General features: G+C 38.8%; 3 protein-coding genes and 1 long non-coding RNA gene across 4 annotated transcripts; all 4 read right to left on the bottom strand.

Moving 5' to 3' along the window:
- Positions 1–618: 618 nt before the first annotated feature.
- On the bottom strand, positions 619–6,609 carry LOC131320218 (uncharacterized). Its single transcript, XR_009198162.1, has 4 exons — positions 6,509–6,609; positions 3,213–5,498; positions 1,745–2,311; positions 619–651 (listed from the first exon to the last, which is right to left on the bottom strand). It is a non-coding gene; the product is annotated as an uncharacterized LOC131320218 (long non-coding RNA).
- Positions 6,610–10,893: 4,284 nt separating this feature from the next.
- LOC131320213 (zinc finger CCCH domain-containing protein 34-like) lies at positions 10,894–15,104 on the bottom strand. Its single transcript, XM_058350839.1, has 3 exons — positions 14,868–15,104; positions 13,944–14,054; positions 10,894–12,662 (listed from the first exon to the last, which is right to left on the bottom strand). Exons 1-3 carry the CDS (start codon positions 14,937–14,939, stop codon positions 11,235–11,237), a joined length of 1,611 nt encoding a protein of 536 aa, XP_058206822.1. The 5' UTR covers positions 14,940–15,104; the 3' UTR covers positions 10,894–11,234.
- Positions 15,105–16,868: 1,764 nt separating this feature from the next.
- LOC131320212 (nudix hydrolase 19, chloroplastic) lies at positions 16,869–21,917 on the bottom strand. The gene is made up of 6 exons (XM_058350838.1): positions 21,256–21,917; positions 18,998–19,138; positions 18,791–18,895; positions 18,378–18,477; positions 17,717–17,809; positions 16,869–17,455 (listed from the first exon to the last, which is right to left on the bottom strand). Exons 1-6 carry the CDS (start codon positions 21,841–21,843, stop codon positions 17,160–17,162), a joined length of 1,323 nt encoding a protein of 440 aa, XP_058206821.1. The 5' UTR covers positions 21,844–21,917; the 3' UTR covers positions 16,869–17,159.
- A 3,385-nt stretch (positions 21,918–25,302) lies between these two features.
- LOC131320211 (uncharacterized) lies at positions 25,303–26,631 on the bottom strand. The gene is made up of 4 exons (XM_058350837.1): positions 26,525–26,631; positions 26,040–26,352; positions 25,673–25,747; positions 25,303–25,591 (listed from the first exon to the last, which is right to left on the bottom strand). The coding sequence occupies exons 2-3, from the start codon at positions 26,339–26,341 to the stop codon at positions 25,678–25,680; spliced, it is 372 nt and encodes a 123-aa protein (XP_058206820.1). The 5' UTR covers positions 26,342–26,352; positions 26,525–26,631; the 3' UTR covers positions 25,303–25,591; positions 25,673–25,677.
- Between the last annotated feature and the right edge of the window lie 742 nt (positions 26,632–27,373).

Raw genomic sequence — 27,373 nt, 5'->3', positions numbered from 1 at the left:
CGTGCCTGAGGCAGCAACCCGTGAAGAATTGCTCCTGGCTGCAATGTTTTGCTCCCAGCCATGAAGAATTTGTCCCAGCCGCCAACAATTGCTCTTAGCCGTCAGGAATTGCTGATGGCCGCGAAGTTTTGCTCCTGGCCGCTCAAAATTGATCTTGGCCGCTTAAAATTGCTCTTGGCCGCAAAGAATTAAGCAATATACTTTAGCAACATTCCTCTGCTGCCATAGACCTTTACATTATCAGTAACATTTCTCACAAACAAGAGCATCAGCATCACCAAATCATCACAGCACAACAGCAACAGCAATACCAGTAGCAGTAGCAGTAGCAGAACCATTGCAGTGTCTAATAGCCTGATTATCTTCACTCATCAATAGCAGCAACCAGACAATCTACAATGGCACTAAAATGCCCACTCACACACACCTGAAAAAAACACTTACAGCCCTCCGGCTCCCACACTCAAACCCCTTACCATAGTCTGCCCTACGCCTTCCATTCTCGCAAACACCCTGCCCCACAAATCCCATAGACAAACACCAGCAAAAGGATTTGTTCCTTTCTTGCTCACCCCCACGCTCAACTCACCAGCACCCCTCGCACAAAGCTCACTAGCACCCCTCGCACAAAGCTCACTACCCTTCATAAGACTTTCGCCCTCATACACATAACTATATTATTTTCATAGACTTAGAAAAGGCTTACGATAGGGTGCCTAGGGACATCATATGGTGGGTTCTGGAGAGAAAATGAGTGACCAAAGGGTATATCGAGGTGATTAGAGACATGTATGAAGATGCCGTCACTACCATTAGATCACCAGTAGGGGAAACAAGTGAATTTTCAATCACCGTAGGATTGCATCAAGGGTCAGCCCCGAGCCCATACCTCTTTGTCTTAGTTATGGATGAATTGACTAGACAATTTCAAGAGGATATTCCATGGTGTATGATGTTTGCAGATGATATTGTCCTCGTAGATGAAACCGCTAGAGGTGTTAATACGAAACTAGAAATTTGGAGGGAAGCATTAGAGTCAAAGGGTTTTCAGATAAGTAGGAGTAAAACTGAGTATATGGTGTGCAAGTTTAGTGGTACCAGTAGTGCGCATGAAGAAAGAGTGATGATTCAAGACCAGGAGATACTAAAGAGTGATCATTTTAGGTATTTAGACTCAATTATTAGTAGAGATGGAGAGATTGCTGATGATGTGACCCATAGGATCCAAGTGGGGTGGCTCAAGTGGAGAAGCGCTACTGGTGTATTATGTGACAAGAGGGTACCCACAAAATGGAAGGAAAAATTCTATGGAACTGCCATAAGACCAGCGATGCTTTATGGGACAAAATGTTGACCTATTAAGAAACAACATGTGAGCAAGATGAGTGTAACGGAAATGAGAATGTTGAGGTGGATGTGTGGTAAGACTAGACGAGACAAGATTAGAAATAAAGCAGTTCGTGAGATGGTAGGTGTAGCACCTATAGAGGAGAAGTTGAGGGAAAATAAGAGAAGGTGGTTTGGGCATATCTACCGTAGACCAGAAGATGCAGTAGTTAAGAGAGCGGATAGGATAGCTCTAGGTAGCAATGTTACGGGGAGGGGTCGACTAAGTTGACATTAGATGCTGTAGTGCGCAAAGATATGAGTATAATGGGTCTGTGTGAACAAGTAGCCCTTGACAGAGCTCAATAGAGGAAACGGATTCATGTAACCGACCTCAAGTGATTGGGACGTAAGGCACGGTTTGGTTTGGTACACATAACTGTATTATCCAAGACTTGAAGTAGATCCCAACTTAAGTTGCATCATATCTACTTGCTCATACCCCCACCCGTAGCTGTTTTACCCAAGACTTGCAGTTGATTCAACTAAAGTTGCAGCATATCCATTTCCTTCTCCAACCTCTGAAATTGAATATTCCTTGAGTAGAGTCCATGACAGCTTCAAACCTTATCATAGGAAGGAAATGGCATTGATGATGGATGGACATCTGTGAAGTGCAGCATTGTTCTTCAATTGAAGTGCACTAGAGTGGACATTCTGATTGACGTGCTCATCACAATTGAGCTTAATTTGGGATGTGATATTAGCACTTTTTCCGTATATAAAGTTACAAAGATTATCACTTCAAATCTCCCTTCTATTTCCTCTCTCTATGACTGCTACCCTATACTCTTCCTATTGGCCAACGAATTGGTGATATCCTTTAGCCCATGACGCAATATCCTGCATTTGCTATTTTGCAGACGAAAAAGAAAACATACAAAGATATCCTCACTTTGTGCTATGGGTGTCGTAGCAAAACTACCTGTCAATGCGAACTAGTTAACATGTCCATGTAGAAGTCATTAATCATTGATTCCGAATTGAACGACAGTCACTCAAGTGTATGCACACGGTTCAGCTTGCTTGTGAAAACTTTAAAGATTGCATAACAGTAGTACATGTCGCATAAAACACAGTCATTGTGTGCTATGCATATACTAGCAATAACTAAGACGGTGTGCACTGATGGAAAAGTAATGTAGTCCCACGACAACGACAACCAAAATAAGGAAGGTTCTCTCGTTACTACAAAATATGAATGAATTGAATTTCTTATTTAACTTAAGAATACGAATAGATATGTACGACATGACTGCTTCAAAAAGTTTAGATGACTCATAAACTTGATATGAGCCTAACATTTTTGAACAAATGATAGTTTTTAACCAGACAATCAAAACCTTCTCATATGACATGGCACAATAACAGCTTGTGGTATAAAATCTTCTTACAATCGAGCTCTGTTCTAAAAGTTCCGACCACACCAAAGATTCAACAACTAATCAATATAGGGCAATAACACTTCCAAATTCACCCATACAATCAATAGAGGTACATCTAAAGAAACAAAAAATGATACTCCCCGTCCCATTTTATTTGCTTGTCGTGTCATTTTGACCTAAAAATTAATGTGCTTTCAATCATAAAGTTTCGAATATTTTTGCAGATTAGTGCAAAAAAATTATCTCGGCAAGTAATTTATTTTTGAGGTAAAAATGACAATTTTCTATAAAGAGCAAACAAAACTACGGAGTTGCCAAAAAAGAATCCAATGAACGAGAAAGAAGATTGACCTGAACTAAATTAGGTAACGTGACAATGAGGAAATCAATAGCATAATTTGAATCACATACAATTTAGATAAAACTTGAGCTTTTGCATACCTGACAATGTGAGGCTAGAATCGGTTTGCAAGGATCGACGTCTGTTTGTGAACCAAGATTCAGCGAATACAATATGTATACAGAGAGAGAGACAGAGAGATCTTGGGGGAAACCGGAAATGGGGACGAAGACTGTACGGGTTAGCTTCAGGTAGTGGCACTCATTAGAAACTTGCATATGACAGATGCGAGCTTTGTTAAAAGGGCATCGGCCGCCTTTCATTTGAAGCTCGCATATTGAAACGGGAGGTTTCTCAGAAACGATGTCGCCCGCAGTCATTAATACTTCAGATTTTCAACTTGCGAAGTACTCTGAAAACGTGAATTTGACAAATTGTGAGCTCATTCCGGTTGATCTCTGTAATCAAAACCGTTCATTTTCCCTTGAGCGCTCGTGAAATTCTCCGATGCAATCAAATATCTCCCTATGATCAAATTGATAAGAAGAATCATATCTTTCTTGCTTATAATACAATCGTGCCTCAGGATACGTAGGATCATCCTCAACTAAATCTTCATAATCATCTCCATCAATGGAAAGTAAGTATTCTAGATCCTCTTCATAGCCCAAGTTCTGCAATCTATCATCATCCGCAAGAACATCAAAACCATTAAACCAGGAGACAATTGTAAGAGTCCTCCCTCTCTAAAAAACTATCAACTGCATCCTCTTCCAAGCTTTGATCAGTGCACACAAGAGATCTGCTTCGTACTAAATCTGTCCCTAGAAGCAGTGTTTCTGACCTTACTACTGGAGCTTCTTCACACTGAGATGTGGACAAAACAAGAGAAGCGCTTTGATTCTCAGTGTTAGTATGAGTTGATAAGTGGACATATGGTTTTGGCTTAATCTGTAGTTCTGTTGCTCTCATGGAAGCAGATTCAGATGGATTAGGAAGTATTTCTACTGGTGCAGATCTGGTGTCACTTACCGCGGATGTCTTATCTTCCAGGGGAGTTGCAGAAGCTGTCTTTAAGGATTTTCAAGCAGGCGTACCATCTTCATGTGGTCCATGTACAAAAGGGCATCTATGACTTTTGTTGCAAAAACCATCCGAATGAAAAAGCAGGGGGTCTTTAACTTTCTTATGGGTGCAGCAGACTGATATAGGGGAGGAGAAGATTCAGAAGACACCCCGGTATTGCACATGTAAAGGCTGTTTGGGAAAGAAGACAAAAAAGGAGCAAGAATAAGCTCAGATGAAGCTCATCGACCATAGATCATAGATGAATGACTGAAGACATTAAAATGGTGGAATCGTATATGCTGTCCTTGTGGTCCATTGTCCACAGGCTCATGTCCACGTCATGTCCCTGTTTTAATGTAGAACATAGAATTTTAGCTACTTTGATGTTCCCTTGGTGTTTAACTGTTTCATTACTCTGACAAGTAATTTACGTCTATTAAAGTACAAAACAAATACTTAGTAGATGACAAGTAAAAGTCCCATGAACCAGACAACAAGAGAGAGTAAATAAACGAGAGAGACAAAAAGACATGCCACAGAGTTCATCAGGTCTTAAGCCAATAAAGTGTAGGTACTCGGCTGTAGGAAGACGACCATATTGGGATATGCGGGTAGTCGCCGGATAATTTGCCATAACTGGGTCCCTTCTTCTTCATTATAATATCCACCCATACCTTCACTGGCCACCTCATACGAAGGTTTTGGTAAATTGGTTTGGTTTCATGATGGATTGGTGTTGCATTTGTGCACATTGTCTTCTTTTGCATAGCTCACTTTTGACAGCAAGTTTGGAATAGGATGGGCTGATATCAAAATCTTTGAAGTAGTGTGGGCTGTGGGTTAGGCCAAGTCAGTGTGGAAACTTTTGCATCGAGTATTAAGGGCTGTCCCAGTGCCGTAACTCCTAAGGTTGGTCACATTTTATTTGATAGGGAAACTGATAGTTTAACTATATTTACGGCTTTCAGAGAGTTTTCCTTTGTCGTGATACTAGTTTGTAGATAAATGGGGCTCGCTCTGGGCTATGTGTTCTTGGACCCTTTTCCCGCTTGGAAGTGGAATAATTCAGTCCTCTGAGCTACCTGAACCACTTCTCATAGCCAATTAAAACTCACACACAATGTTGAATGTTGCAAATCAAAGACAGAGATGGGACTCATATTTAATCCTGAAGAACACAAAGAAGATATATACAGAACAAAGCAATACAAAGGAAATAACAATTAATAGCTTACAGGGTATTGAAAAGCACAAGAAGGATTAGTAATATAGCTCCAAGCCAACCAGTACCAGCAGTCTCTTGGGTTGAGCCTCGCGATCTGCAAAGGTGAAGATTCACTAAAACATGCAACCCCCTCACCAATATACAAGCTCTTGCATTCACCAAGTGTAGTACACATGCATACTGATTACATAAATAAATTTCATCGCACTTATCACTTATGGATACAGACTTGCGTCGACCGATCTTATTCTAGTTGAAAACAGCTAGAGTGCATTTTATTGACGTATAATTTTCTCAATCGGTAAGAACTCTTCCATTTGTGTTCGGCAGACCACACAGCCTCATGGTATATCATTTTTTTCTTTTTTTTGATCGGCCATGGCAGTGTTCAAATTAACAGATATACTTATGTGTTATGATAGAAACAGTACAGAAGTAAACTAAAAACAATGTGTCACAAGAAACCTACATCACATAGGGAAACTAAAGAACTAAACTCAAAATCTACTTTTGCAAAACCAGAGAGTTAAAACCATGATATTACCCATCTCAAATGACATGGCACCATAACAGCTTGTGGTGTAAAACCTTTTGAAATCACAATCAAGCTCCGTTCAGAGAGAACGGACTGCAGCCAAAGATCCGGCTGCTAATCATTATAGGGCAATAACACTTCCAAATTTGCCTATACGGAAACTTATTCAAACACTCAAGATATTCCATAGAGGTACATCTAATGAAAGGACAAATGATACTCCCCATCCCATTTTATTTGCTTGTTATGTAAAGCTGTGTCATTTTGACCTAAAAACTAAGGTGCTTCCGATTTGTTGAATGTTCAAGCATAACAATGCAAAAATATGCGCAAAAGTTATCTCCGGAAGTAATTTATTTTTGGGTAAAAATGACACGATTTTCTGTAGAGAGCAAACAAAACTAATAGTTTTGGGTGATAAAGACAGGCGATGAAAACAAGAGTTGCCAAAAAAGAATCCAAGCAACGAGAAAGAAGATTGACCTGAACTAAATTAGACAATGAGGAAATCGATAGCAGAATTTGAATCCTATACCATTTAGATAAAAAAAATTTGAGCCTTTGCATACCTGAGAACGTGAGGCCAGAATCAGTTTGCAAAAGATCGACGCCGTTTGCGAACGAAGATTCAGTGAAAGACAATATGTATACAGAGAGAGAGAGAGAGAGAGAGAGAGAGAGAGCGCGATCGATCTTGGGGGGAACAAGAAATGGGGACGACTGGTGTTCGGGTTGGCTGCAGCGTTCGCGTAGTGGCACTCATTAAAAACTCGCATATGACAGACGCGAGCTTTTTTAAAAGGGCGTCGGCCGGCTTTCATTTAAAGCTCGCATATTTAACACGGGAGGTATCCAGGAAACGACGTCGCCTGTATTCATTAATACTTCTCATCTTCAACTTGGGAAGTCTTTTAAAAAGTGAATTTGTCAAATTGTAAGGTCATTCCAGTTTATCTCTGTAATCAAAACCATTCATGTTGCAGTGCTTGTCAAGAAGATAAATCTCAACAAAGATTATTTGAGTTAAACACTCATTGATAGATAATCGAAGATGATCAGTGGGAATTTATTTTTGCGAAAATAGATATGACCACACAGTAACAAACCCATTTCTACGGGATAGAGATGAATTTCAGTAGAAAACGATGTCGCCCGGGTTAATAGGAACTGCAAAGCGAATTCGTCTAATTGTGAGCGCATTACGGTTTGTTTCTATAATCGAATCTGTTCATATTGTAGAGCTTGTCGAGGAGATAAACCGTGTTGAAGGTCATGTTAATCTCATTCTGATTAATTCAGAATCGGAGATGATTTGTGTGAAATTATTTTTATGAAAATAGATTTGGTCACACTGCATCAAACCCATTTTATCAAATATTTACTCGTAATTTCACTCCGACGAAGGGACGCCGTCGACGGGGAGAGAGAGAGTGGTTGTTCAGCAGAAAGGAGCTTCTTGATTCTCACTTCAATGACTCCATTGTAAGCTAGTTTCGATTTTGAATAGCTTTCATTGCTCTTGGCAATAATATCACACATAGAAACAAAAACCCAAAACGGAGCTGCTGATGATCAATTGAGATTTCATGGGCGCAACAATTGTGTTTAAATGAGAGATTTCATGGTCTCTTGAATTGAACCTTAATCTGTTGATGATCTTTTTACACCTATTAATTAATCTGCGACAACTAGAAATTTCTTGCTCCATTTCATGTTCCAATTGAGGCAAATTGTCAACTACTTTGTGTGTTTTTGCTAGATATTTATTAGGTTCTTAGAATGGGATTGATTGCTTTCAGTTTGGACTTCATCCCTTGAAGATGCCCTTTTTGTGTGAACTTCCAGTTTTCCTTCTGCCTAAATAATTAATATGAACTAAAACAATTACAAAAGAAAAAAGGGAGAGTAAAGCTTCACTTTTTGAAGCTCGTTAAAGTCTCAAAAGCTCGAACAAGATACTACTCGGCTCATTCGGCTTATGATACGTGAAACTAGTTGAGATCAGCTTGTGTTTTGCTTGATTAAAGCACCTTCAAGATTAGCTCGTCTCATAAACAAGCTAAGCTCGAACATATTTTTGAAGCTCGTTTAGCTTTCAAACCAAACATGATCAACTTCTTGCTTGGCTCGTTCAGCTCATTTATCACCCATGGTCTTGAGTTTGTCCAATTTTTTTCCTGAAAGTATTTGTATGTCTGTTGTCTGCTCGGACTCGAGACAATTTTCCCTTTTCCTCAATTAGCGAAAAGTACGTATTCATAAGTATGTGGTATCATTTTCTGTTGATATAGAACCTTACATAATGCAGTAAGTTTAACTTCATTGAACCAATTTGCTTGCACATTTCACAGACAACTTTTATAAGCAGCAGGAGCCACCGGACAACAAATCTCTCTAAATTGGTGATCATTAGCTATTGTCTATCCTCTATGGTTATAGAGATTGGCATTCTTGTGATTTGCCTGGCCTTTCCTATATGCATTTGTCATGTTATTACAGACAATAGAATCAAAAGATGCAGGGTAAATGAGTCAAACAGTCAAGAGGATGCTTTGGGAGAGCAGGATAAAGATAATATAAACTGGGAGGAGGCTGACTTTCGTTGCATTGATAAACTACTGTTAATTTTGCCTAGAGCTGTAGTTTTCCTTTCATTTTCCCGTTGGATGATTTACCCTTTTTCCCGTTAGCAAATTGATTTTTGTCGATTTTAAAATAGATTAACTTTCCATGTATTTTCTCTGATAAAGGTTTGTCGGCATTCAATGAAAATTACGGTTCCTCTCATGCCAGCAATTGTATGTCATGTTAGAGTTGATGTATCTTATCTTGAACCAGTCCTAATGCAACCCTTCGAAACAACACCCATTGCTCATGAAACGTTAGAGTTTATTCAGAAGAAGGCTAAAGGCAGGAAATCCTTTTTTGGTCTTAAACTTGACATGAACAAGGCCTATGATAGAGTTAGCTGGGAGTATTTGCTCAATATGCTGAGAACAATGGGCTTCAGTCAGACTTGGGTCAACTGGATTAAGCAATGTATTAAACTGTTTCATTTTCAGTTGTTGTCTATGGAAAATCGTTCAAGATCCTTTGCTTCAGCTATAGAAATTGGCATACTTGTTCAAGATTACAGGCAATAGAAGCAAAAGATGCATGGTAAAGATGATATAAACCGGGAGGAGGCTGACTTTCATTGCATTGCTAAAGTACTGTTATATTGATCATTCCTGATCTTTAAAATGGTTCCTTGATTCATAATGTCAACAAGCAGGCCAACGCGTTAACTTTTCAAAATTTGAATTTTTTGTGAGTCCAAAATTATGATGCATAGCGATCTTTGGAGTTTATTGTGTGGCAAATCCTGGCATTTACTTGGGGTCCAATTTAGATCTCACTCAAAGTAAGGGGAGTTTATTTTTCACGTGTCTTGGATCGAGTTCAATCCAGGTAGAGTAACTGGAAGGCACCCCTTTCATCCTTTGCTTTCTCGCTTGATCGTGTTTAAACATGTGCTATTGAAATTCCAAGCTATCTACTCTGTGTTTCGAGGCAGGGGCTGTAACTTGTATGATGGCATTTTGGTTGTCAGTTGGGGTTCTTAGTATCATTCTCGTTTGAAGCCGTATTCTGAAGATGAAATCAATGATATGGAGGTTAAATCATCTCTAAGCAATATCTCTGTTCCAGATTTCTCCTAGTTCGCTTCTTTTATTCTCAGTCTTCCATTATGCTCAGTTGCTGGTGGTGATTTGCTTGATCAAGTTATTTTAGGCCCATCTTCTGTGATCTCAAGTGGTAGAATGGGGAGATTTCTTCTTTGATACCACTTTTAACTGGCCTGTATTCAGTTCGTGCTCTATTGGGGGAAGATCAAGTCCTTGCAAGCTACTACGTTCAAATCATTGGAAGTGAAACCCAACTGTTGCTGCTGCTGCTCAAAGTCCACTAGCTGATGACGTTCCAATTCCATCTGCTGCTACTGCAATTTGTATGATAAATCCTCGTTCCAATCGCTGCTGCTGCTCCTTGTAAATTTTCTGTTCCGTCAACTGATGACGTTCCAATTCCATATGCTCCTACTGCAATTTGTATGATAAAAATTCTGGTTCCAATTGCTTTGCTGCTGCTCCAAGTAAATTTGCTGTTCCATTTCCATGAGCTGTCGGTGTGTCAATTCCCATTTCCCAGCAATTTCTATGAGGAATCCTAGTTCCAATTGCTGATGCTGCTGCTGCTGCTGCTTCAAGTAAATTGGATGTTGGTGAGTCAATTCATAGTGCTGCTACTTTTGATGACGTTAGTGCTCTCAAAGACATCAGTTGGCTTGGGCTTCTTGTTTTTCTCTTCGTGTTAATGGCTCCATGTTTCAGATGCCATTTTGAACATTTTTCTTTGGCTTCGGTTGTGGTTCTATCATCACACTTCTTTTTTGTAATTCCTATCTCTTCTTGCTATTAATATATACTCTTCTTTTGCCGATTTTAAAAAAGGTACCAAGAATGGATAATAAGCCTGCTCATGATGTAGCTAGAGCAGCTATGATTGGAATGTTTATTCTAATGGGGATGATCTTGTTCGTCAAAAAAAAAAAAAAAACCTCCTATTGCAGTTCTATCTCATCCAATTATTTTGTATGACTGGCCTTTTTCATGCTTTGGAAATAAAGATCTTAGCTAAAATTTGAACCAATTGAGCAACTAAGATGCAAATTGGATCCTTCCCTTCTTGTCTGAGCATCTAACAAGAGCTCTTTTTTCTAGTTTTTCACTTGTTAGTGTAACTAATCTTGAGCTCCAAAATCAAATAATTAGCCATAACAAATAAGGTGTGTTGTATCGGCCCCACCAATCTTGCGCGATTATTATCCAAAATGGTCGTGACCGCTATCCGAAATGGCCGTGACCGCTATGTCAGCATAACATGCTGAGTTGGTAAAAGTAACATGCATGGATTTCTCAAGCAACTTTTTCAACCATAACACAAGTATCAATGACCAAATCCATACAGCAAAACAAGCTCAAGATTGTCTCAAGAACATGATTACAACAGAGAGAAGGCATTGAAGTCCCTAACGAATCTTGCTATACATCAGGAAACAACAAATATCTCGCACTAGTAATGCTAACTCAGTAATTTCTTGAAGCTAAAACGAAATCTCAAAAAATTCAAAATTTTCAGAAATGGTCGTGACCTTCATCTGGAAGCAGCAAATACTTGTTTATCGGCGTCAACTTTGTAAAGCTGTTGATTTGATGACCATGATTCGACTTGGATTCCTAATACTCAAGTAGCTTAGCTGCTGTAATTACTGGCATCAATTACAGAACCCAGCTTCTTTCTTTCCTTCAGGATTTCACTCAGGGGTTTAGGACCCTGAAACTCTTCTAATATAGTTCTGCTTGAATTCCTGGGCCTGCCGGAAGAATTCCCATTCTCTTTGGCTTTTCTCTTCTCTTCTTTGATTTCTTCAAGAGTTTTCGGCCCAGAAAACACATTAGACTTCTCCTTGGTAGATCTCTTCTTCCTTGAAACTAGTTCTCCAGAGACTTCGGATGAAAGAAACTTCTGTCTAGGCTGCCTTTTTTCCACGTATGGCTGTCTGGGCCTGTTTGGACGAAACAAATTCCCATGCTTGCTAAATGATCCAACTCTGTCACTATGCACTTCGGAGTTCATTCTCCCAAAAAGCCACGGCGGATTTCCAAGTCTTCGAGGCCTTTCTCGGATTCCATCAGCCAGAAAAGAAGTATTGTTCCTTTTTGAGAAATGTGTCCCATGTTGACCATCAATGACCCTACGACGTTTCTTAAGATGGTTTCGGAGATCCCCACCTCTTTGGTCATCAATTCCCAAATTCGCAGGAAATGATTTCCTCTTCCAGGGCAAAATTGGCTCCGACATTCTGTCCCTTGAACGCCCTTGAAATTCTCTGATGAAGTCAAATCTCTCCCTATGATCAAATTGATCAGAGGAATCACATCTCTCTTTCTCGTAAAACAAGTGTGTGTCAGGATACATAGGATCATTCTCAACTGGGTCTTCATAATCATACCCCGAGAAATGACCATTTAGCGCCCCTGCATCCCTATCAATGGAAAGTAAGTATTCCGGATCCTCTTCATAGCCCAAGTTCAGTAATCTATCATCATCCACGAGAACATCAAAACCAGGAGACGATTCTAACCAGTCCTCTCTCTCTAAAAGACCATCAACTGCGTCCTCTTCTGAGCTCTGATCAGTGCATACAAGAGATCTGCTTCTTACTAAATCTGTCCCTAGAAACAGCATTTCTGGCCTAACTACCGGAGCTTCTTCACACTCAGATGCGGATATATCAGGAGAAGCACTTTGATCCTCGATGTTAGTATGAGCAGATAAGTGGACATCTGGTTTAGGCTTAATCTGTAGTTCTGCTGCTCTCATAGAAGCAGCTTCAGATGGATTAGGAAGTGTTTCTACTGGTGCAGATCTGGCATCACTTACCGCAGATGTCTTATTTTCCAGGGGAGGCGCACCAGTGACTGCAGAAGCTGTCTTTGAGGATTTCAAAGCAGGCGTACCATCTTCATATGGTCCATGTAGAAAAGGGCATCTATCACCTTTGTTGCAAAAACCATTGAAATAAAAAAAGCATGGGGTGTTTAACTTGTTCACGGGTGCAGCCGACTGATTTTGGGGAGGAGCAGATTCAGATGACGCCTCGGTATGCACATCTAAAGGCTGTAGGGGAAAGAAGAAGAAAAGGAGCAAGAATAAGTTCAGTTCAGATGATGTTCATCAATCCTAGATGAATGACTATAGACAAGATTAAAAGGGTGGACTTGTAGATGCAGTCCCGGTGGCCCATTGTCCATTGTCCACAGGATCATGTCCATATAATGTCCTGTTTTAATGTGAACACAGATTTTTACCTAGTTTTGATGTTCCCTTGGTGTAACTGTCTCATTACTTAGACAAGTAATTTACATCTTTTCAAGTACAGTCACTAGATGACAAGTATAAAAGTCTAAGAAACCAAGACAACAAGAGAAAGTAAATAAACTGGAGAGACAGAAAGACATTCCACAGAATCGGTTGCTGGTTTTGACTCCCGTGTATAGGAGACATTTGCTGGATTTGGAATTGACATCCATGCTTTTCTTTTCATTGGGTGCTCATCAATCAGAAAGGATTGCAGATTTTAGCGGAAATCTTCTACAAGTGACTCAGTTTTAGGTGGCTTCTTATTAAATAATCTTTGTTCGGATGCGCATAGTTGGGATGGAAATGAATTCAGAGATCGGAAGCTCCTTTCAAGGAGGCATTTTTTTGGAATGAACCACATCTTTTTAGGCCATCTTAACAACAGGTGTTTAGTAGTAGACCACAATTGATTGGGCCGTATGGCTTAGTTTGGATTGGTTTGGTTTGGTTTCATGATGGATTGATGTTGCATTCATGTCAATCGTCTTCTTTTGCATAGCCCAATTTGCCAGCAAGTCTGGAGTAGCATGAGCTGATATCTAAATCTTAAGAGTGGGCCTGTGGGTTAGGCCAAGGTAGTTTGGGAACTTTTTGTATTATGCAGTAAGGGCTGTCCCAGTGTGGACTCCTAAGGTTGGTCACAGACTCGCAATGAAGCTCAGGAAGTTTTTCCGTCATGCCTCAATGCCTCATGTGATCATGTTGAGCTTGTTGCTGGATCTTCGAAGGATCCTGTTCAGTGTCCACAACTAATATTTGATAGGGCACTGATAGTTTAGCTGTATTTTACAAGTTTCTATAAATAGGGTCGCTCCGGGCTATGTGTCCTTGGACCCTTCCCCTGCTTAGAAGTGGAATAATTCAGTCCTTTGCTCAAGCCATCTGAGCTACCTGAACCACTTCCCATAGGCAATTAAAACTCACACACAATGTTGCAAATCAAAGACAAAGACAAAGAGACAGGACTCATATTTAATCCTGAAGAGCACAACCAAGATTTAAAGAGAACATAACAATCCAAAGGTAATAAGAGCTTACAGGGTGTCGAAAAGCACAAGAAGGATTCAGACAGCTCCCAGCTAACCAGTACCAGCAATCTCTTGGGTTGAGCCTCGCAATCTCACTATGTCGATACTCACATTCAATCCCCTGCAAAGGTAAAGATTCACTAAAACATCCAACCCCCTCACCAACATAAAAGCTCTTGAATTCACCAAGTTTAATACACATGCATAGCCATTACAAACAGCAGTATGGCCAATAATTTTTTCCCTAATACCACATGTGGATACAGACGTACGTCAACCGATCTTATTCTAGTTGAAAACAGCTAAAGTGCATTTTACCCACGTATCGTTTTCTCAGTCGTAAGAATTCTTCCATTTGTGTTCGGAAAATGGCGCAGCCCCATGATATATCATATTACAGTATTCCACTAAATAGATATTTGAGTTATGATAGAAACGCTACAGTACTAACTCAAGACAATGTTTTACAAGAAACCTAAATCACATAAGGAAACTAAAGAACGAAACTCAAAATCTACATTGAAAACCTGAAGATACAAAATATTGTAGATTTACATAGATATAAACTGGCACCAAACAAGATTGTCGTTGTTTCTTCCAAGTACATGGATCTCTCTCTGGCAACTTTTACTGATTGACACAATACAACGGCCATTAATCAGATAAATCGACAAAAATAAAAAAAGCTGCATTTTCGCCAAATCGCAAATCTATGATCACCAAAAAGAACCTTAAAATAAACAACGGCGAAACAAGAAAACTGCAATACGGAAAACATCCTTACGCGCTATAATACGTTGCAATATACAAAACAAAAACCCTAGATAATTGGCAATTGCTGGAACAGACGAACAGCGTACTAATTGAAAAAAAAAAATTTTTTTGAATCAAGTTGAAAAAGAAAAACAAAAAAATCGTGGAAGCCGAGAAGGACCTTCTTGCAGGTGAGGGGAGAAGCCAAGAAGTAGACGCAGTCGGTGTTTCGCTTCTGTAGTTCTTCGTCCATTTTTTAGAGAGAGAGGGAGAGACGCCCCGTGCGTATCGAAATTCTAGAGAGAGAGGCGAAGGGAGATCGTATCATCACTCACCAGTTACGTTGCAGGCACAGAGAGAGAGAGAGAGAGAGAGAAAGAGAGAGAGAATTCCATTTTGGGGTTTTATTACTGTTCACGGGGTACGGGTACGGGGTTCTTCATTTATGGGTAAACTATAGTTAACCCCCTCTAACTAAGCCTTGCGTGCACTTTGTTCCCTTTAACTTCTTTTTTTGGCATTTAACCCCCTCTAACTAACTGAAATTCAAACGGTCATAACTTCTTTGTCTGAAATCGAAAACATGCAAATTCTATATCAATTTCGAGGTCTTGAAGTCAGCTTTCTAATGACACCAAAATCACATCATGATTCAAAGCACACAGAAAGTTATGATCAAAAGAGTAAAGGCTGGTAGACAGAAAGACCGTTTTGATCATAACTTTCTTTGTGCATTGAATCGTGATATGATTTTGGTGTCCTTAGAAACTTGACTTCAAGACCTCAAAATCGATATACAATTTGCATGTTTTCGATTTCAGACAAAGAAGTTATGACCGTTTGAATTTCAGTTAGTTAGAGGGGATTGAGTGTCAAAACAAAAAGTTAGAGGGGGCAAAGTGCACTTGAAGCTTAGTTAGAGGGGGTTAACTATAGTTTACCCTTCATTTATTACAACAATGGACGGCTAGAGATTGGTTGTGTGTTATGTTTTACACAACCGTTGTGTGTAGCACTTTTGATGGGTGTTTTTGCAGTGAAGTGTCCGATTTTTTGTGTAATTCTTTCGTGGCCCCAGATGTTTATTTCTATTACCTATTCACCCTCTATTACATTGTGTATTTTTGTTTGAGGACTACAAAATGACTTTGTTTGGTTTGAATTTTGAGTGAGGATGTTGGAATAATGAGTGAAAATAGATAATAGATAGAAAAATAAGAGTAATAATTAGAGAGAAAATTTATTAAAGACCGTGCTGAGATGGATTAGTTATAGAAACTCGAAGAAATACCTATTTCACTCGTGTATACTGATTGGTTGTTGGGATAGTAGGTATAAGAGTTGATACCTTTTACTTTTTGGATAGGTAAATAGAAGTTCAAACTTATGAAATAACACTCTAGATCCCTTAAGGGATCCCGGATGGAGGCTTTGGTGCGGGACACGGCTCCCAGCCTTGTTCGCGCGAACAAACTATCTGCGGATCCCGACCATTCAAAACACAATCCAACGGCTGAGAAAAGAAGTTCGCACCAGAGCCCAATCCGGAATCCCTGACTGGATCCGGACTATATGAAATAAAATTAGAAAACATGTGGTGGAAATATATACAATAATAGTACATGAATTGGCATTGAGTTGGTGATAAGGTTTCTGCATGGTACCAGAGTCAAATCCATTCCATTCCACATTTTATAAAAATCCACAATCCATACCCCACGTCTTTGGTTTGGTGGGTTCAGAAAGATAAGAATAAATGAACATATGTTTATCGAAGAAGGTTATGTATTAGTATTCAAGTGTTAAGAATCTTATCAATTTACACACTTCTCAACAATTTTCGGGAAATGGGATGTGACATACAAGTTGAAATGTGCAGCTACAACAGTATCGGTGCATCCCTAGACTGTAGTTTATATCGTACTCCCTCCGTTTCTAAATAAGTGTTCGGCGCGCAAAATTAGACCTTACAAAATATGCATATTTTTCATTAAAAAATTTAATTTTTTTTCACAATCTAATAAAACTCATTACTATCTATTGATTTGTGAAAAAAAATTTATTTTTTTAACGAAACAAATGCATCTTTTTGAAAGCCTAGGTTTGCGCGTCGGACACTTATTTAGAGACGGAAGGAATATAACATAGGCAAAACAACAATCAAGGGTGCATAGCTCTCATCTTTTGATCTGTCATCAATTTACTTATTTCAGGAATTCAGCTAAAAAACACAATTTCAGGAATTCAGTTCAAAAACACCAAAAACTTATTACAAGAATGAATAAACATGGCCTACCAGCTTTATGGCCCTTACGCGCTCGCGCGCACAGAGAGAGAGAGAGAGTTGCTCCATCATTCTGGAGGATTATAGGATATATACTACTGGTGATGGCAAAATACAGCAAAACCACCCCTTGCCCTCCTTTAAAAAGAGGAAACGAGAAGGATTAAAGGCCACATTATCAGATTGCCACTATAAATTTGACACAGAGCCACTAAGTTGCTTCACTTGGGCTTCGACACCATTTAACCCATCATCCTGATTAACCCAGGCAGAGATGAGATGATGAGCAATTGCAAAGGGCCCCGGGACGAACATCGAAGCAAGTTCCCCACTTTCCACATTGAAGTCGGTAGCTAAGTTGTACTGCCCTTTCTCCACTCCCTTGCACATCTGATCTACCTTGGCTGCTGCTGTCACTTGTGCCTTTTTGTACTCAGCCAATGCCAAGGCTTTCTTCACATCTTCCCTACTGTGCCACTCAGCATCTGGAGAAATCAAATCGGGTTAGTAGACTTCGTAGCCTAAAATTTTCAGCGCAATGCTAGTTTCTTAAGGTGCTTATTTGGGTTGGTTAGTGGAGTTGTAAAATCCGCTTTTCCCATCCCACAGAGCCTGGAATAGGGACAAAATAAAATCTATTGCCGGAGGGTAAAATGCACAAGAGCATCACCGGGAACTTGCAGTTCATCTCAGCCTGAGACAAAAACAAATATCAAGAACAAATATTCTCCAAATCATCAAAGTACCTTCTAACTCTTCCTTGTCCACGTTTATTTCAAGTGATTTAGCATACGCAAAGAATCCCACCATCAGTTGGCATGGCATGCTACTGGGCCCAACTGCGAACAAACCAAGTCAGAAGAACATTATACAAACGGAAACATTGCTTGCACAGAAACAAGTTTTCAAAAGGGAATGACTGTACCAATGTGGTATGGAATCACAATCATTCCCCTTAAACGCCACTAGCATTTCAAGAGTTCGAAACTATCAGAAACTCAAACAAAGTCAAAGGTATGCATGATGGACATATAAACAGAATTTCTACCCAACAGTTCACAAATCAAATCTGAACTTCAGTGTTCGTTAAGAAATAATGAACTTGAGATGAGGTCATTTTTCTTCTAAAAAAAGTTCTTATTTTCCGTTTATCTTCAAACAAAGCTTGTTTTGAGAACTTGCAGAGCCAAGTTGAGCCTCAGTTCTTAGCAGAGTTCTGAAGGTTACATAATCCATGTCATGTTTTAATTATGCAACAAACATTTAAGCATAACATTCCTTTGATATCCTCCATTTTCCTTGAACTGTATCATAGTAGGAATATGCAAATCAAAAGTAAAACACTTAATGAAGCATACATACTGAACAAAATCCAGATCACAGTGAAGTGTAGGGTGAAAACAATACCAGGCCACGGCTGTGAACTGTGATAGATAACTTCTCCAACTTCAATGCCAGTCTCCTCCCAAGTTTCCCTCCTCACTGCCTCTTCCAAGCTTTCTCCAGGCTAAGAAGAATCAAAGGTTTCAGCTTATGGACACTTCTAATGTAAGATACATAAACCCGACAGACAAAAACAAAATAGAGAACCCAAGTACAACAATCAGATAATATTTTTAGTAGAATAATGATATATTCACTAACCTTTTAATCTTATACACAAGTATCACATATCACCGGAAAATATGAGCATCAAACTACTGCTCCCCAATTACTTGACTCAAAAAACTTCTCTAAAAACAGAGCGTAATGACACAAGGCATCTTGCTTTGAAAAGGCTTGTCTCAAAACATAAGTCCATAAGTCGGTGACAAATGTACCTCTATAAAACCAGCAAGGCAGCTCCACATGCGAGGCACAAACCTTGACTGTCTACTTAAAAGTGCACGGTCATTCTTTCTGTCAATCACTAACATAATAACCACCTGTAGGAAAGGTACTTGGATTATAAGATAGCCATAACATCAACCGCTTTCATTATGAAATAATGTCAAAGGACAGTAAGGAAAAAAATAAGAATCACCAACTGGATCAACTCGAGGATAAATTCTCTTCTTGCATAACTCGTTTGAGCACTGCTTCCGTCTCCCAGCTTCCTTGGGCACTGTTTTTGCTCCACAATGTCCACAAAAACGTGATAGGTTATGCCATTCTAGCAATGCCCTAGCCTGATTAATGTCAAACCATCAACAAGTTGTGGAATAGAAGAGGGTGCAATAGAACCACTATACAGGTAAAAATTTGAGAACATCACGAGAAAGAAAAGAAAAGATTCCATGAAGAGCAATACCCACATCTCCAAAAAGAAAATTTTTTCCCCAACAAATCCAGATATTTTTTAGTACACGCACACACACAAAGAAAAGGTTTGAAAAAGAGAAGAATGTGATACTTGAAGGCTAATGGACTTTTAAGACTCCATAATCTGCAAATGAAAATCAACTAGCCTCAAAACCGGATTGGAATCAAATTACATCGAAATTCCGAAATTTCATTGAGAAGGTTCATCAAATTTCCTAATTTTCCTAATAAAATGTTGAAGACAAACGCAATACCACACTTCCATGACACGGGCTAGGAATCAAGGGTGAGGGAAAGAAAGAAAAGGTGCAAGGTGAGGGGATACCAAAAGGTATGATAGGCAAAATCACTTTCTTTGGGGAGTTTCACTAAAGTAAATACATAGCATAACATTACCACCCCATGCAGCTCATTAAGTTACTTTTTTTTTTTTTTGGGTAAACAAATGATTTGTGTACATTTTCTTTCTTCTAACGCGGTGATATGAAAATCTTGACTCCGATAGGTTAGAGAAAGAAAGGTATATTGAGTGTCATGTTGTGCTATTTTTAAAAGTTAATGCTAATTGCACTAGTTTTACATGCAGTATTAATCTTCCATCATATTCATCCAAAATGTTGTTTGGCCGATGAGTAGAAGACTAGGAACGTAAGTCATATCTGCATGTTGGCACTGTTAAAGCATCCAACGGCCACCCGACAAGCTCTAACACTCCCCCGCACGTGCAACCCCTGACTCGCACGTGGTGAGGTAAACAAACGATTCAACACATATGACAACGATCAACCATCTACGACTGTTAGATTTCTTGGAGGGTTCCAACCTAAAACCAATTGACAATAGGTGGAGTAACCTCTAGACTTTATTAACCAAGTTTGGGTGGCTTAGATGAGCGATGTGGGACAAGTCTAACACTCCCCCTCACGTGCAGCCTGGATGCACGTGGAGATACGGATTGAAGAAATAAGAGATTTGACTCGGGCGACCCCTCATGTGCAGCCCGGATGCACGTGGAGGTATGAATTGATGAGTTAACTCGGGCGACGGAGACTTGACCACACGATATGAGGCCACCCAAGACCTAGCTCTGATACCATGTTAGATTTCTTGGAGGGTTCCAACCTAAAACCAATTGACAATAGGTGGAGTAACCTCTAGACTTTATTAACCAAGTTTGGGTGGCTTAGATGAGCGATGTGGGACAAGTTTAACAACGACAAACAAAGGGGAACCAACTATCAACGATAGAGAGTCTAGTCCAAACGCCTCCGAAAGCCTAGTTTTGATACCATGTTAAAGCATCCACATATGACAACGATCAACCATCTACGACAAACAAAGGGGAACCAACTATCAACGATAGAGAGTCTAGTCCAAACGCCTCCGAAAGCCTAGTTTTGATACCATATTAAAGCATCCAAACTCAAAACCAATTGGCAATGAGTAGAGAGGCCGCCCAGGCTCATATACTAGGTTCCGAGGTTATATTTAACCAATGTGGGACAAGCTCTAACAGCCACCAATCCCCGGACATCAAGATACCCCTATAATGCCACTCAAAAAATTAACTGGAAAAATTAAGCACTCTTGAGATTCTTCACTCTAAACAAACATGTTCAACACAGTTTACAAGTTCGACATCAACCAACATAAAGCTTCTTGGTAGCAAAGAGTTGCATTCACTTAAAGAGCCCAAAAACCACCAATCAACTCAGCAAGACCATTATAGAGGAGAAATAATCCTGCTGGCCCAGTTGTTTTGGGGGGATAAAGAAATTTAGTGAGGTTATTTTCGCCATTCAAGGTCCACATGGAGATCACAATCAGTTCAAAAAACAAACAGTGAATTGTAATTGATGCCTCCTCTTATTTTTGCTACCAAATGCAACAAATTGTAAGGTTGGGCAAAAATGAACTTCAAGGCATTCATATAGAGAACAAAACACTGATCTCAAATCAAACTGGACTAGCAATCAAGACTTACATGGCCAGCAACAGCTAGCTCACCCATTGCTCGATCATCACCCCAATCAGTGGCGACCATCAGAGTCCTCAGCTCAACAAAGCACAACCCTCTACTTCCTAATTCATTAACCAAACTATTAGCCTCAGAAACATCAATTCCCCAATAAACCACATCCTCCTCCGGTTTTGAACCCAAGTAAACCAACGACTCTTCACTCAAATTAACCTCAAATTTTTCCAAAACGCTTTTACAATCGCCCAAACTCAGCCAACCCAGATGCCACTTCGGCCCCGGATCGCCCGTCGAACCGGCCAAGGGCCTGCCCTTCCTAAAGGGCAGAACTTTAAAATCAGGGGAAGGTGGTTCATGGGTGTGCCCTAAAAGAATGGATTTGAGGCTTTGAAGGGCTGAGGTATGTGAAAAGGCTGAAATCGATTTTGGGGTTTTGGATCTTGTGTGGTTTCCTGCAAAGGCATGGGTGGTCATGTTTATGGACATGGTGGAGAGGAGGGAGAGGGGGTGGAATTTTTTAAGGGTTTGGAGAGAGAGAGATTTAGAAAGAGAAATGAGTGAGGAGGTGGATGAAGGAGAGAGGAGGAAGAGCATGGCTCTGATTTTTCCATTGGTTGGTTGGGAGGTTTGTTGAAGAAAGGTGACGGACGGAAAAGTTTGGTGGTGACTCAGGAGGCTTCGGGGCCTTTGAGATGACATATGGACTAAGTAGGGCCCGCGACTCATTTTCTTTGGAGAATACCCCGTTTCCAAAAAAAAAAATATTCATGTATTAAAAATTTAACGCATTTTAGTACTTCATTTTATCATCTCTTTTTTACTAATAAAAAAAACTAATCTTAACGCATTTGATCAATTGGTTTCCAATAACAAAAAAAAGTTTTTACCAACTCAAAAAAAATTTCACTCGCATATTCCGAAAAAAAAATTCACTACCGAAAATAAATTGACATTTCTCAAAAACTTTTTCACTATCGGAAACAATTTGATATTTCTCAAAAACTTTTTTACTACCGGAAATACATGACAACTTTTCAATCACAACTAAAAATGAGAATTGATTTCTACCTTCCTTTTTTATTATATACACTCCTTCTACCTTCCTTTTTTATCATATACACTCCTTTTTTTTGTTTTTATTTGGTGTGAATTTACTCTATTGTCCATTTATTTGTGTAAAAGTAAACTTATGAAAGGGTAAAAAAGTAAATTCACATGAATAAAGATAAAAAATGAGTGTATATGGTAAAAATGAGAGTGTAGAAATCAATTTTCAATCTACAAATTTTTAACAACCTGAGACACTTTCACAAATCGTCATGAGCCGTCGCATAGTACTCTGCACTCTTCTTTATCACAAATTCACGTGAGGTCATACATTAGTTATAAAACCGCACATGAATATATGGTGGAAATTGGTGACAGCCCAAACTTTTTTCTTGTCTTGAAAGAGTTCTTGTTGTTCAATGAGAAGGATGCATAGGAGTAAGATGGATGTTTGATCCAAACAAAATCAAAGACTTTACGTACTTCTGTATTATTAGGATTTGTGTGTAGATATACATGTGTCTCGTCTGTTTTCCATTCCAATTACACTAAAAATAAGAAGGGTCGTGTTATCGGCGCCCACTAGAAGGTTGATAATATGTAGGAGTATTTCATTCGTCCCATTTTGTTATCGTCCCATTTTGATATATAATAATTACTTCAATATGTATTTAAATTTTCTATTATGCCCTCAAAAAGTGATTTCATTGAAGTATGGAGTAGTATTACAATTTAAACGTAAGGGTAATAATGAAATTTTATCAAATTCCTTTGGTTGATTTTGAAAAGTGAATATGTATTATGAGACGTCCTAAAATAAAATATGGAACTATCAAAATGGGTTGGAGGGAATATTTATATATTACTCTTTCCGTCTAAATTTGTTTGTCCCATTTTTGACTTTTTAGAGCGTTTGACCTTTTAAAAAATTGTCTATAATTTTCAATTCGTAATATTTTTAATATACAATATGGATCTTATTTGGTAGATCTCATACAAAATCTTAAAAATCATAAAAAATATTTATAAAATGTAAGATATAAGTATATTTTTTAAAGACACGAATTTCGACAATTAGACAAATAAATTGGGACGGAGGAAATATGTCAAACAAGTTGTCATTTTCCAATTAAGAAAGCTTTTTAGTTTTTATTGAAGAAATTATGAAGTGCTCCCAAAGTACTCAAGTGGCGGTACTTGGTGCTCCAGAAGCTAAATAATCACTCCTTTTATAGAAGGCTTCATAAGTTTGGGCCAAACTGTTGTTGGGGCCCTTCTTTGTTTTTTGGGTAATACGTATCTACGAGGCTTTCCAAGTTCCAACCACGTTAAATAGGAGTATAAGAAATCTTTTTCATGTCAGAAATGCTAGGGACAAAGAAAATTTACCCCGAAAGTACCCCGAAAAGATCAACTAGTGGTTGAGATTCACTTTGATGTGTGTGACATAATCATCAAAGTGATTCTCAACCATTGATTGCTGTTTTCGAAATACTTTTGGGATAAGTTTTCTTTGTACCTAGCATTACCCTTTTCATGTAAGGCTTCATACGTTTGGGCAAAACCGTTGCTGGGTGTGTTCGCTTCTCAACTTCGTTTTCTGTGCATGGTTTTCAATAAAAAAAATTTACTGTAATTATTACTTTCACATCTCTTTCTATTTCTCTCTACACATTACCCAAAAACCTCCGCCAGTTTTTGAATATTGGCCAAGTTGTACCATGGAATCATACGATTTCAATTATTGTTGTTTCCATTTTATCGCCCAAGTTATTATAGTAACGTTTCACTCTATTTTTCACGAGGGAAGTTTGTTTTTTTTTTTGTAAGTTATCATGGTGAATTCCCCAGTTTCAAAGGATAGCAAATGTACTCGAAATGTTTTTGGTCTATCCAAAATAGATAACTTTTTAATATGCTAAAAAAAAAAAAAACCAATTTACGCTCGCTTGGTTGCCATCCCTAAAAAAACCGAAGACCACTCCACACAAGAAGCAATTTTCTCTCTTTAACTCCATGAAATATGGACCGAGGCTGGAAAGCCCAAAGGTATAAGCCGGTATGGAGCATGGAGATCCAAAATCTCTTTGGATGTTCAAAAATGATTTGTGTGTTTTTAGCTTGTTTTAGAGGGCATTGTCATTGTAACCATTTAACGATTATTAAAAAATTTTGTCTTTAAAAAAAAAATAGAGAAGAAAGATCATCAAAAAGTCAACTTTTAGACATCTCAGACAGAGAATGGGAGATGCTGCCAAACATCTCCTTATAGATCAGTGCAGAGCGGCCGATCCGACCGCCTCATCTCGGCAATCGATGACTCGAATCTTAACGGGGCAATGGACGGTTCAGATTTGTATGCTTTTAGATTCAATCCGAGCCGTCCATGTCGAGATGAGATGAACGGCTAGATTGGCCGCTCAACATCTGCTCGGCAGGGAGCTACTCGACAGCATCTGCGGACCGATCTTGGCATTGCATAAATATGTGCTCATAAAGCGGGCATCCGGTTCTTATCTGCAACATTATTTGTGTTTTTTTTAAATTTATTTATGGATTTGATGCTTAAAGGAAAAGGGGAGGAGTTTTTATTGCCCCAAACAAGGCCTTTTTAAAAAATGAATTACAGAGATCTTTTTGAATCTCATAGTATATCCAATTGTTCCAAGGTTCTGGCACTGTTTCATTTGCATTGGTTGAATAAAATTGCAAGTTGTGGTCCTCGGTCGTGTTTATTTGAACACAAAAAAAAAAAAAAAAGGGATCAATTTTGATTCGTTAAAACAATCGAGTGGAGCCCATTTAATTTAACTGGTTTTAAATTGCTCTACAAAATTTACATGTACTCCATTCGTTCTAAAATTTTGGTCTATCTTTTGTTTTTTGGATGTCCGGCAATCCTTAACTCTTTTGACTCGTCAAGAAGAAAAAAAATGATCTATTTTCTTTTTACCCTTCATCCCATATTCAAAATCAAACGCAAAAGTAGAAGGAAAGAGTGCATTAGTCTAAAAGGTAATCATTTTATTTCAAACAAGAGGGTAATTCTGGAAACTCATGCTTCTTGTGCTAGTACACACTTTGCAACATAAAAATGAAGTCTTAAACCCTTCTTGGCGTTAATAATAGCTATTCTCATGAAATCGAATCATCAACGATGAATAAGCTTATTAAGCTAAATCAGGAAATTGAGAGAAAGGAAAGGAAGACAAGAAAAACGGAACGATTGAACTGAACTGGATTCAATAAACCGCTGAATAGTCTTTCTTGATCCACACTCCTTAAAATGGACCACCTGAAGAAAAAATAATAAAAATTGTTGAGAGGACAATTTCGTTTGAAAAATAAACCAAAAATAACTAAGAAATTTGCTTACCAGAATTAATTCCTAGGAGTATTGCATTTGAAACATTCTGCCCGACAAGCATAGTTGTGCACACCACATCCATATCTGACCATATCCAAAATGCACTCAAATTAGACAAGGAACAGAAACCAAAATGCTACATTACTACTTGCTTTATATCCCAACACCATCTTGTTGCAATTAGTATGATTTTCTTTATCTTGGCAGGAACAAGTTATGGTAGAATCCGTTCGGTTTATCTCAACCGCGCGAATAGGCTGAATAGCTATGAGTTTAAAAAGTGTACTGTGACACTGCAATTTTGAGACCTACTATTAATCTAGCTAGCTACACTTATGTGTACTAACATTCATGAGCAAAAGTTATGTGAACTAACCTAGTGCAAATCCAGTCACCGGATTTCCATCCGGGGAGGCCACTTCCATCTCCGGCGGCCATGCCTCCGCCGTATGCACCACACCTGTAGCAGCTGGTCCTGCTTGCGTAGTTGTGAGCCCCACAATTCGTGGCATTGCAGTACCAGTCCCCGGCCAAGATTTCCGTCCTGTTTACTCCGTACGAGGACACGTCCGGCCCGCCGCCAAACTTTGGGGCCCTGCATTTTTGGCATGAATCCCTCTTCTTGAAATTCATGTGTTGGCATGCACTGCACATCCAATCTCCTCCTCCTATGCTCATTTTGTCTATGTCTGAAAAGATTAACACAAGGGAAATACAACAGTTATTTAGGAGTAATATTTAAATAGTGAAATCCATAAACGAAGCAACCAAGTAGAGAGAGAGGGGTGCGCTAAACTGATCCGGACACCTAAGTTCTATGAAGAACGAAAAAAAAAAAAAAGTAGAGAGAGGGGGGCTCACCTCAAGAGAAGATGAAGAAATGAATAGTAAATGATAGATCTGCTAATTAAGCCGTAGCGGAAAGAAGAAATAGCTTGAGGAAATATTGGTGATATTAGTGTTTGGGTTGGGATGGTTTATATACATGTCAAAGGCCTTATGATGGGTCCCACTGGATGTTCTTTTTTCATGTTTATATGAGCTTCTTATTTGTTTGACATTTTTCAAAAGTAGAAATATCTAAAAAGCATCTATAAAATCAAGATTGAAAAATCGATAAAGCGCCTAATGATGGGTCCCATTGGATGTTCTTTTTTCATGTTTATATGAGCTTCTGATTTGTTTGGCATTTTTCAAAAGTAGAAATATCTGAAAAACACCCATAAAACCAAGATTGAAAAACCGATAAAGCGCGGAACCAGTTTTCTGTAAAATGTTTTGCAGTAGCAATCAATCGAAACATATTTAATATTCCTTAACTCTCCTTTTCTAGCTAGGGAAAATGGTTCTGTGGGGAAGGGGATTAATTTTAAAGTTGTGGATATATTGGTCAGTGCATGCACAAAAAAAGCTTCCATGCAAAACCCAATAATGTCACCCTTTCTATGATTCCCCGTGCATTATTTGAAGGGAAAAAGGTTTGAAATTTTATTCTCACTTCTTTCCCCATATATCCATTTGCATTTAGGTCTTACGAGGGGAGGCTATAACTTGAAAGTTCTCAGGAATGGAATTTTTCATCTCCCATCTCCACTTCACGTGGGCATAGAGTGATAGACGGCCACCTCTTAGCAGATACTCGTTATTTTATTTTTATTTTTTTGTTGAAATTATCGTAAAATTTATTGTGAAAGAAAGTGCTGAATTGGG

This window comes from Rhododendron vialii, chromosome 3a (assembly GCF_030253575.1).
Source record: "Rhododendron vialii isolate Sample 1 chromosome 3a, ASM3025357v1".
Taxonomy (NCBI): domain Eukaryota; kingdom Viridiplantae; phylum Streptophyta; class Magnoliopsida; order Ericales; family Ericaceae; genus Rhododendron; species Rhododendron vialii.
This window is presented reverse-complemented; position numbering and strand designations above follow the sequence as displayed.

Excerpts from the sequence above, each read along its gene's own strand:
- LOC131320213 (XM_058350839.1), bottom strand. The coding sequence starts at position 14,939 with ATGGACGAAGAACTACAGAAGCGAAACACCGACTGCGTCTACTTCTTG. Across the intron at positions 14,055-14,867 it reads CTCCCCTCACCTGCAAGAAG|GGGATTGAATGTGAGTATCG; the intron begins GTCCTTCTCGGC and ends TTACCTTTGCAG. Across the intron at positions 12,663-13,943 it reads CTTGTGCTTTTCGACACCCT|CCTTTAGATGTGCATACCGA; the intron begins GTAAGCTCTTAT and ends TTTCCCCTACAG.
- LOC131320212 (XM_058350838.1), bottom strand. The coding sequence starts at position 21,843 with ATGCTCTTCCTCCTCTCTCCTTCATCCACCTCCTCACTCATTTCTCTT. Across the intron at positions 17,810-18,377 it reads CAGTTCACAGCCGTGGCCTG|TTGGGCCCAGTAGCATGCCA; the intron begins GTATTGTTTTCA and ends GTTTGTTCGCAG. Across the intron at positions 17,456-17,716 it reads GGACAAGGAAGAGTTAGAAG|ATGCTGAGTGGCACAGTAGG; the intron begins GTACTTTGATGA and ends TGATTTCTCCAG.
- LOC131320211 (XM_058350837.1), bottom strand. The coding sequence starts at position 26,341 with ATGAGCATAGGAGGAGGAGATTGGATGTGCAGTGCATGCCAACACATG. Across the intron at positions 25,748-26,039 it reads GGTGACTGGATTTGCACTAG|ATATGGATGTGGTGTGCACA; the intron begins GTTAGTTCACAT and ends GGATATGGTCAG.